The 12175-nt window shown below is 46.2% G+C and overlaps 1 protein-coding gene across 1 annotated transcript; it reads right to left on the bottom strand.

Annotated features, from left to right (window-relative positions):
* Window positions 1–10175: 10175 nt before the first annotated feature.
* TMSB4X (thymosin beta 4 X-linked) lies at window positions 10176–11823 on the bottom strand. The gene is made up of 3 exons (XM_075850359.1): window positions 11717–11823; window positions 10765–10877; window positions 10176–10648 (listed from the first exon to the last, which is right to left on the bottom strand). Exons 2-3 carry the CDS (start codon window positions 10862–10864, stop codon window positions 10614–10616), a joined length of 135 nt encoding a protein of 44 aa, XP_075706474.1. The 5' UTR covers window positions 10865–10877; window positions 11717–11823; the 3' UTR covers window positions 10176–10613.
* Window positions 11824–12175: the final 352 nt, after the last annotated feature.

Raw genomic sequence — 12175 nt, 5'->3', positions numbered from 1 at the left:
TATCAAGCACTCTTCTACAAGTATTCCATCAACCCAACATGTAAAAAACTGTATCGATTTAAAAAAAAACATTAAACACATAAAAAAAATAACAAAAACATATACTTACCTTCCCTAGTTCCAGCATGGTCCGCGGCGGTGTAAGTTACATAAGCCTATCAGATGTTATACGGTCTGCTTCCGCCACGTAGAAAAAGACTATCATGTATGATACTGTATGTTGACATTAGGTTGGTATCTGGGAATACCTAAAGGGTGCTGCATTGTACTCTCTACAAGGGCGACATATTGCAGGGGGACTGTGTATGGAACCATACAGGGTTGTTTGACAGTGAATTTAGGAACTCACTCTATTAACGGAATCTACATCCAGAGTCGCCAACGCTCTGTCAGTTCATTACGCTCATAGATAACGTCTCTGTATGTATATGTTAAAGGGCCCCTCCAAAAATCTGTAATGTGAAGACACTCTGCAGAGATATCTTATTTTAATGAGGTAGTGACACAGCCCCTTCTAGATAGTGTCACACAGCCCCTTATAGATAGTGACATAGCCCCTTATAGATAGTGACACAGCCCCTTCTAGGTAGCGACACAGACCCTTCTAGATAGTGTCACACAGCCCCTTCAAGATAGTGACACACAGCCCCTGATAGATAGTGTCACACAGCCCCTGATAGATAGCGACACAGCCCCTTATAGGTAGCGACACAGCCCCTTATAGGTAGCGACACAGCCCCTTCTAGGTAGCGACACAGCCCCTTCTAGGTAGCGACACAGCCCCTTCTAGGTAGCGACACAGCCACTTCTAGGTAGCGACACAGCCACTTCTAGGTAGCGACACAGCCACTTCTAGGTAGCGACACAGCCACTTCTAGGTAGCGACACAGCCACTTCTAGGTAGCGACACAGCCCCTTCTAGGTAGCGACACAGCCCCTTCTAGGTAGCGACACAGCCCCTTCTAGGTAGCGACACAGCCCCTTCTAGGTAGCGACACAGCCCCTTCTAGGTAGCGACACAGCTCCTTCTAGGTAGCGACACAGCCCCTTCTAGATAGCGACACAGCCCCTTCTAGATAGCGACACAGCCCCTTCTAGATAGCGACACAGCCCCTTCTAGATAGCGACACAGCCCCTTCTAGATAGCGACACAGCCCCTTCTAGATAGCGACACAGCCCCTTCTAGATAGCGACACAGCCCCTTCTAGATAGCGACACAGCCCCTTCTAGATAGCGACACACAGGGCCGCCATCAGGAATTTCAGGGCCCCCTACAGCTAAATTTTCTGGGCCCCCCTACCGTGGCACCGCCTGTTAACGGTACTCCGTCCAGCACTATATCATGGTACCCAGGGCCGCCATCAGGGGGGGTATTAGGGGTACTGATGTGAGAGGCCCAGCCAAACCTAATTGAAAGGGGGGCACGGCAAACTGCCGCGACTTGCCTTTGGTAGAAAAAAAACAGGCCCCTGCAATGGGGCCCGTTTTTTTCACAAAAAGAATGTCATGAGCTGCGGGCCCCCCTTTCAATTAGGTTTGGCCGGGCCTCTCACATCAGTACCCCTAATACCCCCCCTGATGGCGGCCCTGAGTAGCATGGGGGTCGTCATGGTGGCTGTCAAACACCGCCGCCCGTGCGACCGATCGCGCGCACCCGCAAACTCCCGCGCATGCGCACCGGCAACCGCCTGGAACCGTGCACCGAATTTTGAGGCAGATTTTGACCTGCCCACACTATCTTGCCGCGTTTTTTGCCCGCGGCGATTGATGACAGCAGACAAAAAACGCAGGGAAAAATGCATTTTCTGCCTCCCATTGATTTAGATGGGAGGTCAGAGGCAGAACCGCGGCAAGAAAGGACCTGCTGCTTTTTCTTTTTTCCGCGACTGGCTCCCATTGATTTCAGATTAAATCAATGGGAGGCGGTTTTGGAAGTTTTTTGGTGCTGATTCTGACGCAGTGTCCGAGTCAATATCAAGGCCCAAAAACTCTGTGAACTGGGCCTTATTGTTAGGGCTTATTCAGACGAGCGTGTAATACATCCGTGCAACGTGCGTGATTTTCACGCACCTCGCACGGACCTATGTTACTCTATGGGGCCGTGCAGACTGTCAGTGATTTTCACGCAGTGTGAGTCCACTGCGTAAAACTCACGACATGTCCGATATTTGTGCATTGTTCGCGCATCACGCACCCATTGAAGTCAATGGGTGCATGAAAATCACACCCAGCACTTCCGCAGCCGTATAAACTATGAATGAAAACAGAAAAGCACCACGTGCTACAATCATACAAACAGAGAGTCATCATGATGGCGACTGCGCGAAAATCACGCAGCCGCGCATCATACGCTGCTGCCACACGGAGCTGTTATGGACCTTTTGCATGCGCAAAATGCCACGTTTTTGCGCGCGCTAAAAGCACACGCTCGTGTGAACACTGCGGATTTTATGCAACACATTTTATTGTGGAAAATCCGCAGCGTATTACAGTCGCAGCAGAGTGGATGAGGTTTAAACAAATCTCATCCACACGCTGCAAAGAAAAGTGACCTGCAGTGTGGCTTTTTAAGCCGCAGCATGTCAGTTTATTCTGTGGAATCGCTGCTCCTCTGTTGCGAAAATGCTGCGGTTCTGCCGCAAAAATCACAAATGAGAAAAAAAAAAATGGCACTTTTTTAAATTTATAAAAAAGTTTCGACTTGGCCCGGCCGTAGTCCTGGTGACGCGATCCTCTATTCTTAGCGCGGCTCGGCCTCCTGTCATGACGTTTCATCCCATGTGACTGCTGCAGCGGTCACATGGTCTACAGCGTCATCCCAGGAGGCGGGGCTACGTTCAGAAGAGAGAGACGCGTCACCTAAACTACGGCCGGGGCAAGTCTAAACTTTTTTTTTCCTGCAGGATTCCCGCAGCGGACATGCCTCACGAAACCTGCGCCACTATTTGGTGCGGTTTTGCTGTAGGAATTCCCTGCGGCTACCGGGGCAGATAAGCTGTGGAGTTTTACTCAGCATATCCGCCTAGTGTGTTCCTTATGATGTCGCTCCTGGAGCTGCTGCCTGTCTCTAAATAGGCAGTTGGTCCAGTAGAATTTGGAATTATTTTTTTTTGTGAACCAGCTTAAAAAAATACAAAACTTTTGTGTTAGGGCCTGTTCACATCACCGTTCGCTTCCATTCCGGGGTTCCGTCTGAGGTTTCCGTTGAACCCCGCAACGGAAAGTAAAAGTGACAGCACAGCTTCCGTTTCTGTCACAATTAGCGCAGTCGACTACGCTATTGATTCCGTCCGAAAACCTGCCGGAACGGTGACGAACGGAAACCATTAGCGATGTTTCCGTCACCATTGAGATCAATGGTGACTGAAACGGAAGCTGTGCTGTCACTTTCACTTTCCGTTGCGGGGTTCACCCGACGAAAACCTCAGACGGAACCCCGGAACGGAAGCGAACGGTGATGTGAACAGGCCCTAACACAAAGGTTTTGTATTTTTTTAAGCTGGTTCACAAAAAAAAAGAATTCCAAATTCTACTGGACCAACTGCCTATTTAGAGACCGGCAGCAGCTCCAGGAGCGACATCATAAGGGACACACTAGGCGGATATGCTGAGTAAAACTACACAGCTTATCCGCCCCGGTAGCCGCAGGAAATTCTGCCAGCAAAACCGCACCAAATAGTGGCGCAGGTTTGGTGAGGCATGTCCGCTGCGGGATTCCTGCAGGGAAAAAAAAGTTTAGACTTGCCCCGGCCGTAGTTTAGATGACGCATCTCTCTCTTCTGAACGTAGCCCCGCCTCCTGGGATGACGCTGTAGACCATGTGACCGCTGCAGTAGTCACATGGGATGAAACGTCATGACAGGAGGTCGGGCTGCGCTAAGAATATTCTCATGTGTGATTTTTGCGGCAGAACCGCAGCATTTCCGCAGAGGAGCAGCGATTCCACAGAATAAATTGACATGCTGCGGCTTAAAAAGCCACACTGCAGGTCCATTTTTTTTGCAGCGTGTGGAGGAGATTTGTTCAAATCTCATCCACTCTGCTGCGACTGTAATACGCTGCGGATTTTCCACAATAAAATGTGTTGCATAAAATCCGCAGTGTTCATGCCTAGTGTGTTCCTACCCTAAGGCCGGATTTACACAAGCGTGTGCTTTTTGCATGCGCAAAAACGTGGCGTTTTGCGCATGCAAAATGTCCATAATAGCTCCGTGTGTCAGCAGCGTATGATGCGCGGCTATGTGATTTTCACGCAGCCGCCATCATTATGACACTCTGTTTGTATGTTTGTAGCACGTGGTGCTTTTCTGTTTTCATTCATAGTTTATACGGCTGCGGAAGTGCTGGGCGTGATTTTCACGCACCCATTGACTTCAATGCGTGCGTGATGCGCGAACAATGCACAAATATCGTACATGTCGTGAGTTTTACGCAGCGGACACACGCTGCGTGAAAATCACTGACAGTCCGCACGGCCCCATAGAGTAACATAGGTCCGTGCGAGGCGCGTGAAAATCACTGACAGTCTGCACGGCCCCATAGAGTAACATAGGTCCGTGCGAGGCGCGTGAAAATCACGCACGTTGCACGGACGTATTACACGCTCGTCTGAATAAGCCCTAACAATAAGGCCCAGTTCACAGAGTTTTTGGGCCTTGATATTGACTCGGACACTGCGTCAGAATTAGCACCAAAAAACTTCCAAAACTGCCTCCCATTGATTTAATCTGAAATCAATGGGAGCCAGTCGCGGAAAAAAGAAAAAGCAGCACGTCCTTTCTTGCCGCGGTTCCGCCTCTGACCTCCCATCAAAATCAATGGGAGGCAGAAAATGCATTTTTCGCTGCGTTTTTTTGTCTGCTGTCATCAATCGCAGGCAAAAAACGCAGCAAAAAACACGGCAAGATAGTGCGGGCAGGTCAAAATCTGCCTCAAAATTCTTTAAGGAATTTTGAGGCAGATTTTTTCGGCCTGCAAAATACTCTGTGTGAACAGGGCCATACATAAACAGCACTTTGAGACACTTTACTCACCTTGTCAGAAGAGCTGCTCCCACTCCAGTCCTCTTCAGGCGATGTCTTCGGTCCAGACGTCCAGTCCTTCACCTCCAGGCTCCAGAAAATGGCGGGGATCGTCGAACTCCTGCCGCCGCGCAACAACTAGACTCCTCCCCCTCTCCTTACGCAGCTACGCTCTGGAGAAGGAGGAGGAGGCGGAGTCGGATGGGGAGGCGGAGTCGGAGGAGGACGAGGAGGACGAGTCGGAGGCGGGCCAACAGGTAAGTAGACTGTGCGCCGCTGTCCCTGTGTGGCTGTCCTTCCCCCTAGATCTTGTGTTGCGGGCGCACCGCCTCCCTCTCGGCGGCGCTTGCGGTCTTTCGCGCACAGTCGCGCGCGCGCTCGTACGCGCGCAAGCGGGCAGTGTTTCGCGGCGGTGATGAGAGGGGGGCCCGCAGCTCACGGCGGTGTTTCACGAGAGGGGGGCCCGCAGCTCACGGCATTGTTTTGGTGAAAAGAACAGGCTCCATTGCAGGGGCCTGGTTTTTTCTACCAAAGGCAAGTCGCGGCAGTTGCCGGGCCCCTTTCAATTAAGTTTGGCCGGGCCCCCTACAGGAGTACCCCTAATACCCCCCTGATGGCGGCCCTGGCGACACAGCCCCTTCTAGGTAGCGACACAGCCCCTTCTAGGTGGTGTCACACAGCCCCAGGGGCGTAACTAGGAAAGACTGGGCCCCATAGCAAACTTTTGACTGGGGCCCCCCCTCCCCTGGGTGTCACACAACCCCCCCTTGTAGATAGTGCCTTTTTTACAGCACCCCCTGTAGATAGCGACATACAGCCCCCCCCTGTAGGTAACGCCATACAGTCCCCCTCTGTAGATAACGCCATACAGTCCCCCTCTGTAGATAACGCCATACAGTCCCCCTCTGTAGATAACGCCATACAGTCCCCCTCTGTAGATAACGCCATACAGTCCCCCTCTGTAGATAACGCCATACAGTCCCCCTCTGTAGATAACGCCATACGTCCCCCTCTGTAGATGACGCCATACATCCCCCCGTAGGTAACGCCATACAGCCCCCCCTGTAGGTAACGCCATACAGCCCCCCCGTAGGTAACGCCATACAGCCCCCCCTGTAGGTAACGCCATATAGCCCCCCTGTATGGCGTCATCTACAGAGGGGGACTGTATGGCGTCACCTACAGGGGGGGGGCTGTATGGCGTTACCTACAGGGAGGGCTGTATGGCGTTACCTACAGGGAGGGCTGTATGGCGTTACCTACAGGAAGGGCTGTATGGCGTTACCTACAGGGGGGGCTGTATGGCGTTACCTACAGGGGGGCTGTATGGCGTTACCTACAGGGGGGGCTGTATGGCGTTACCTACAGGGGGGGGGCTGTATGGCGTTACCTACAGGGGGGGGGCTGTATGGCGTTACCTACAGGGGAGGCTGTATGGCGTACCCTACAGGGGAGGCTGTATGGCGTACCCTACAGGGGAGGCTGTATGGCGTTACCTACAGGGGAGACTGTATGGCGTACCCTACAGGGGAGGCTGTATGGCGTACCCTACAGGGGAGGCTGTATGGCGTACCCTACAGGGGAGGCTGTATGGCGTTATCTACAGGGGGGACTGTATGGCGCTAACGCCCCCATGTTTAGGCCCCTCATCCATTCGCTTGGAATGGCGAGCAGCTACAAAAAGCATTTTTTGCTCTAGAGGGCTCAGCACATCTGTGCGATACATGGACAACCTATTGATTTCAGTTGGAACGATGTAAGACTATATTCACTCAATGCTATTTTGTTGCAGCTTTTGAGCTAAAGCCAGAAGTGGTTTCAAAGGGAATGTAAAATATAAAGCAAGGACTTCTCCTGCCTCTTGGATCCACTTCTGACTTTGATCCAAAAATCTACATCAAATCTTGCAACAAATCACGATGTGTGAACATGGACCAATGCGTCATTCATTTCTCCGTGCCAACTGCAAAAAACACAGCAAATCACAGTAAAAAGGCATGCGCTATTGCAGTGTGGGTTACAGCAAATTGCGGCAAAAATGTTACCGTGTGCATACACCCTTGAAACAGACAAATTATTGATAGGTAGACCCTGGATCTGATTTGATTTGTAAGTAGAATAAACTACAAATCATAAGCAAAATTAAATAAAAATATTTTCTATTTCACAAGTCAGTGGGCCTCACCTGAACAGAAATAATGGCCTTGTTCTATACTGCACTGGAAAAAGGGAAACAGGAAGTCTGGTTGCTATAGGCAAGAACGCAACTTTCATACTCAATATTATTTTTCTCTTCAGCAGTTTCGATACAAGAGATGCAAAAAATATTTTCATATTTTTAAAGAAGACCAGTCACTGGGTCATATAAGTTGAACTGGTTAACGGACCTAAATAGTGGTGTCTCCCTGATTCCAGCACTTTATTTTCCCTGGACCCCATGTTCCAGAGATATGGCCCACTGTTGCATTGGCTTCCTTAATAATAATTTGCTGTCGTTAGCCAACAGGGTGTGAACTACCCTCAAGCTGCCTCACGCTGATGGGTAAGCACCAGAGGCAGGGAACATAGCTCCACCCCATTGGATAATTACAGCAAATTAACACATAGGGAGACAACACAACAGTGGGCCATATTGCTGGAACATGGGGTTCAGGGAAAACAAACACCAGCGCTGGAATCATAAATGCCAAGAGAAACTGATGCCAGAACTGATCAGATTTCCTACGGGAGTAGATTTGCCATCCTATGCAGCGTTTTTCTGACCGACTAGGTCAGGCTTAAAACAACTGGCCAGACAACTGATATATGTGAACAAAACCTTCCTGGGTGTCATTCAGTGGTATTACTAGTCAGGAAGTCTTCTGTGCCTCAGAAAAATCTGGCCCCTCTCCAATCACTTGATATATCCTTATGTATTTAAAGCTTAAAAAAACTTTTCTAAATAGGTTGACAACTTTAGGTTTTCCACCAGCCAAAATTATGTTTTGGGGGTTAATGGTGGGTCAAAAAAAAAAAAGACCAGATATTTGATTTAATTAATTATACCATATGAGCGTGCGTACCAGAAAAATTAAGCAAAATAATTACAACCATGAAATACTGGGTCAGAACTCGGGCTCAGATGGAGTAAAGAACTGGCATATTCACCCTGCATCAAGTTTGTTCTATGCTTTAGACACTTTTACATCTCATTCTACAGTTTTGTTAAGAACATCTAGGAAAAGTGGTGCGGCTAAGTAGTAAAATGCATCAGATTAAGGACGTGCATCATTCTTTTGGCAAAAAATATTGATGTCAAATATGCCAGGTCATAAGGGAGAGTGTATACCAAATGTATAGTCTACACCTTTCTGGACACATCTTACAACTGCAGGCTGCCTACTAAGACTCTGCCCTGTTTAATCCTCTATTTATAGATAAAAATTAAATAAGTTTTACAAATCAAAATTTTTCTAGTGCAGTTGCGCATTTCTTATAAGGCCAAGACTGTATAAACAACTTCCCTCATCCAAGCTGCATAGTGTTTCAACTTTAGAATTCCGTTCCCATCATTTGTCCAAAAACTCTAAACATTAATTGGCCAGGACAGTAAAAACAGCCTGATCTCCATGGTAACAGCCCAAGTAGGCGGTGCTTGAAAAAGAAGTGGTTATTTTAACTCCAAGTATTCCTAAAATGTACAAATTCAATTTGCTCACCGAGAAGGAAAGGACATTGTGACAACTATGCCAATGACATCCAGAACTGTATTAGTGAGCCCAACTTCATGGATTTTAAAGCAGAAGGCTGGCAAGATAGACTAGACAGACCCTAAAACACAGTAAATTCATCAACTAGTTTGCAACTTTGTCAAGCCCTAAGGGTAAATGAAACATCTGCTGCATATTGCACCTGAAGGGCAGAGTTCAAGCAAGCCTTCCCCGCCTCGGCCATTCAGGGTAATTTGCAGTAAATGTGTCATTTTGATAATAGCAGCTTTTATCTTTGTACATCTACTGCTGGCGGACCAAGCCTCCAACTACAGACTACAGAGATTACTCATGGTATAATTGAGCAGCTATGAGGCAAGATCAGATTACCACAAAGTTGTGTCACTACTGACTGCACATTCATACACCATTTAACCTTTTCTGAAACCATCTGTTCTGTGCAATTCCAAATACACTAAAATCTATGAATATGTGTGTATTTTTGTAACTTTAGTCAATGAAAAAAAAAATTTAACAAATACAATTCAGCCAATTACAGCTTGGCAAGCCAAGAGTTAACATTCTAGCCACTCCACTTTGTTATGCGTGCATATCCTCCTCTGCTCCCCAGGCCCTCCCTACTCTTCTCAGAACAATAACTTTCACGTGACAAGGGAAACATTACGTGCAGACAGTCAATTTTACAATCTTTGAAACTTAAAAAGTTTCACCAGGCTCCAATTTATTAAATGTGCTAAAAATTCAAAAACTGCGTAGTAACCTGATAGATTTAGGGCTGCTACACTTCCATTAGGGTACTTTCCCACATGCCAAATAGCACCATGTTTTTGCATGAAGTTTTTTTTTGTTTTTTTTTTAAATCGCACAGCTTCTACAGGTAAAACAAATGCTTTTGACTTGTTTTGCCTGTAGAAGCTGCGCAGCCAAAAACCGTGGTAGTTTGCCTGAGACTGTATGATTTGTTAGGCGGTAATTGGCTGCACGGGAAAGGACTGCTATTCAGCACGTGTGAAAGCACCCGAAGGAAATTTTTTACAAAAATAAATCCAATTTAGATGCCCTGGTGTTAAAATCACTATGTGCAATTAACACTTTAAGTTACAAACTAAATGAAGTTTAGAATAAAACGCTAAAGAAATTAATTTCAATAAAAATGTTGCAAACTACAGATTAAGAGCAGTTTCTCATGCAAGAGTTAATGCAAACCACACCCAGCTAAGAGCCCATACTACTGACTGAAGGAGCATCTTAAGTAAAGAGTTAACATTAAATAAAAGCAGTACCGTCATTGTGTTCGTGGTCAGTGCCGCACAAAAGAATAAATTAGGCTTCATGAAAATCTTTGTAAGATCACCTCGGTCAACCGACAACCCTTTATTTTACCCTTGCTCTTCCTCCGGCATAGTGACTTGCCCAAGATATAAAAATTACACGAATCAGAAAATATTTTATACTTTTTATTTGCATATTGAAAAAAATTGTGCATTCCAATAATTCAAATCATTTTGAACAAATAAAATGGCACTCGATTTGACCGCATTTTACAGCTCGCCGGACCTTGGTGCAGCTTTCCATTCAACTTATCACCACATATTACTGGATATCTGTAGTTCCACTCAGATTCTCCTTTCATCGTGCAAGGTCGCTCATGCTACCAAAACCAAAGCCAGCCAGACAGGCAGACGGAAAAGGCAGCGCCTTCATTCAGTGTTCAGTAGTTCTTTATTAACTTTTCTGTCATTGTGAAACGGGGCAGCACAGTAAACGTTTTTCCAACCTCTTTGTATTTCGTTATTTCTTACAAAGTTAAACAGCTAAAAGAAGAAAAATAAGAAGGCAATGCTTGTGGAATGTACAGTGCATAGTGGGGTGATGGGGTTCATTAGGATTCAGTCGATTGTTTCTCTTGCTCAATTGCTGAAAGTTAAAACAAAAACATTAGTATTTATTATATAGATATTTAGATCAGTCGTTTACAACAAGTAAAACTAAAGCAAAAACTAAAAAACAAAAAACAAACAAAAACAACTCACTTTCTTTAGAAGGAAGTGGATTTTTCTCTTGTGTTTCTGTCTTTTTCAGCTTGGCCTTATCAAACTTCTCAATCTCAGCCATATCTGGTTTGTCAGACATTTTGTAGGATGATCTGCACAAAGGAGAGAAAAGAATGAATGTTAGAGCGCCACCATGCCTGCAATGCCAAAAGTGTCACTAGATTTTACAGTGGCTGCCACGCCCTCATGCCCCTCACATTCTAATAGCATCAGATTTGAGCCATTTTAAGAAAAAAAAAAAAATACTTAATGACTTAGGAGGTCTAGATTTAGTTTGGTTACAAATAATCACATAAGACGTACAAACAAATTTAGTGACGCATCATCTTTTCTGATTAAACATCATAATTCTATCAATAATCTGGACGCACGCCAGCTCGTATGTTAATGAGGGCAGAACAAGCGTGGTGGGCAGCAATCCCTGGCTGGCAGATGAAGTCACGCATTCTTCCCTTCTTACAAAGGGCTGCAGCTAACTCAAGGAGCCTCAACCACCGCCCTATTCTTGATCAGCCCCCACTCCCGTTCAGCAGTGCAGCCACATAGCAGCACTCTATTCCAACGGTGTTATTCCAATGCATCAGTTTAGGACGCCTACTGATTTTAACCCTTTATAGTAACAATACCAACATAAAGGAGTAAACCTAAAGCGACAATCTGACAATTTAGAAACATTGTACTGGATGAATCTGATTTAAGTGCAGCCCTGCTGGCAAAATGTAGAAAGATAACGGGGAGATGGAAATTGACATGCAAATCCAGGAATGCTTCCTTCTGTACAAGGACAAAAGGAAGTATAAACCTCAACCAAATCACCAAGATCAAATACCGGGCTCTCCGATATAGGTTATGCATGATCTTCTCCTTTAACATTAAGCCTAATGTAATAAAAAAAAAACAACAAAAGAAACCAATACAAATGTGCACTTACCAGCAACACAAAGCACACACGTAGAAAAGATCCTCACAGATGCAGCCTTGAGTGTGAGAGGAGAGGCTGTGCCTGCTTTTATATCATCTCCTCTATGCAAATGAGGAGTGATGTCATCCATCTGTAACTCTTGGTTGCCCTTGCCTTTCTCCCTATTCCTTTACATTATATTAATAAGACGTCACAACCTAATGCTTATTGTGCATTCTGAAAGGTTTATAAAAAAAAAAAGCCATCTTGAAAGCTAAGCAGTGTAGTCAGGCTGAAAAATACATTATATTGTTTGATACAATGTGTTCTTAAAGGAACAATGCACAGCTGCTTTGTACTTTGAGGCCATGCTGTTTCATTTTTAATCACTGCAGGCCAAGATGCGAGCAGATTCAGGGGGCACTGTATGTGCAACATACTGACTTTGTATAGGACTGCAGTGAACCGAGGTGTTGGGGGATAAATGTA

This window comes from Rhinoderma darwinii, chromosome 2 (assembly GCF_050947455.1).
Source record: "Rhinoderma darwinii isolate aRhiDar2 chromosome 2, aRhiDar2.hap1, whole genome shotgun sequence".
NCBI classification, from domain to species: Eukaryota; Metazoa; Chordata; class Amphibia; order Anura; family Rhinodermatidae; genus Rhinoderma; species Rhinoderma darwinii.
This window is presented reverse-complemented; position numbering and strand designations above follow the sequence as displayed.

Excerpts from the sequence above, each read along its gene's own strand:
- TMSB4X (XM_075850359.1), bottom strand. The coding sequence starts at position 10,864 with ATGTCTGACAAACCAGATATGGCTGAGATTGAGAAGTTTGATAAGGCC. Across the intron at positions 10,649-10,764 it reads TCCACTTCCTTCTAAAGAAA|CAATTGAGCAAGAGAAACAA; the intron begins GTGAGTTGTTTT and ends TTTAACTTTCAG.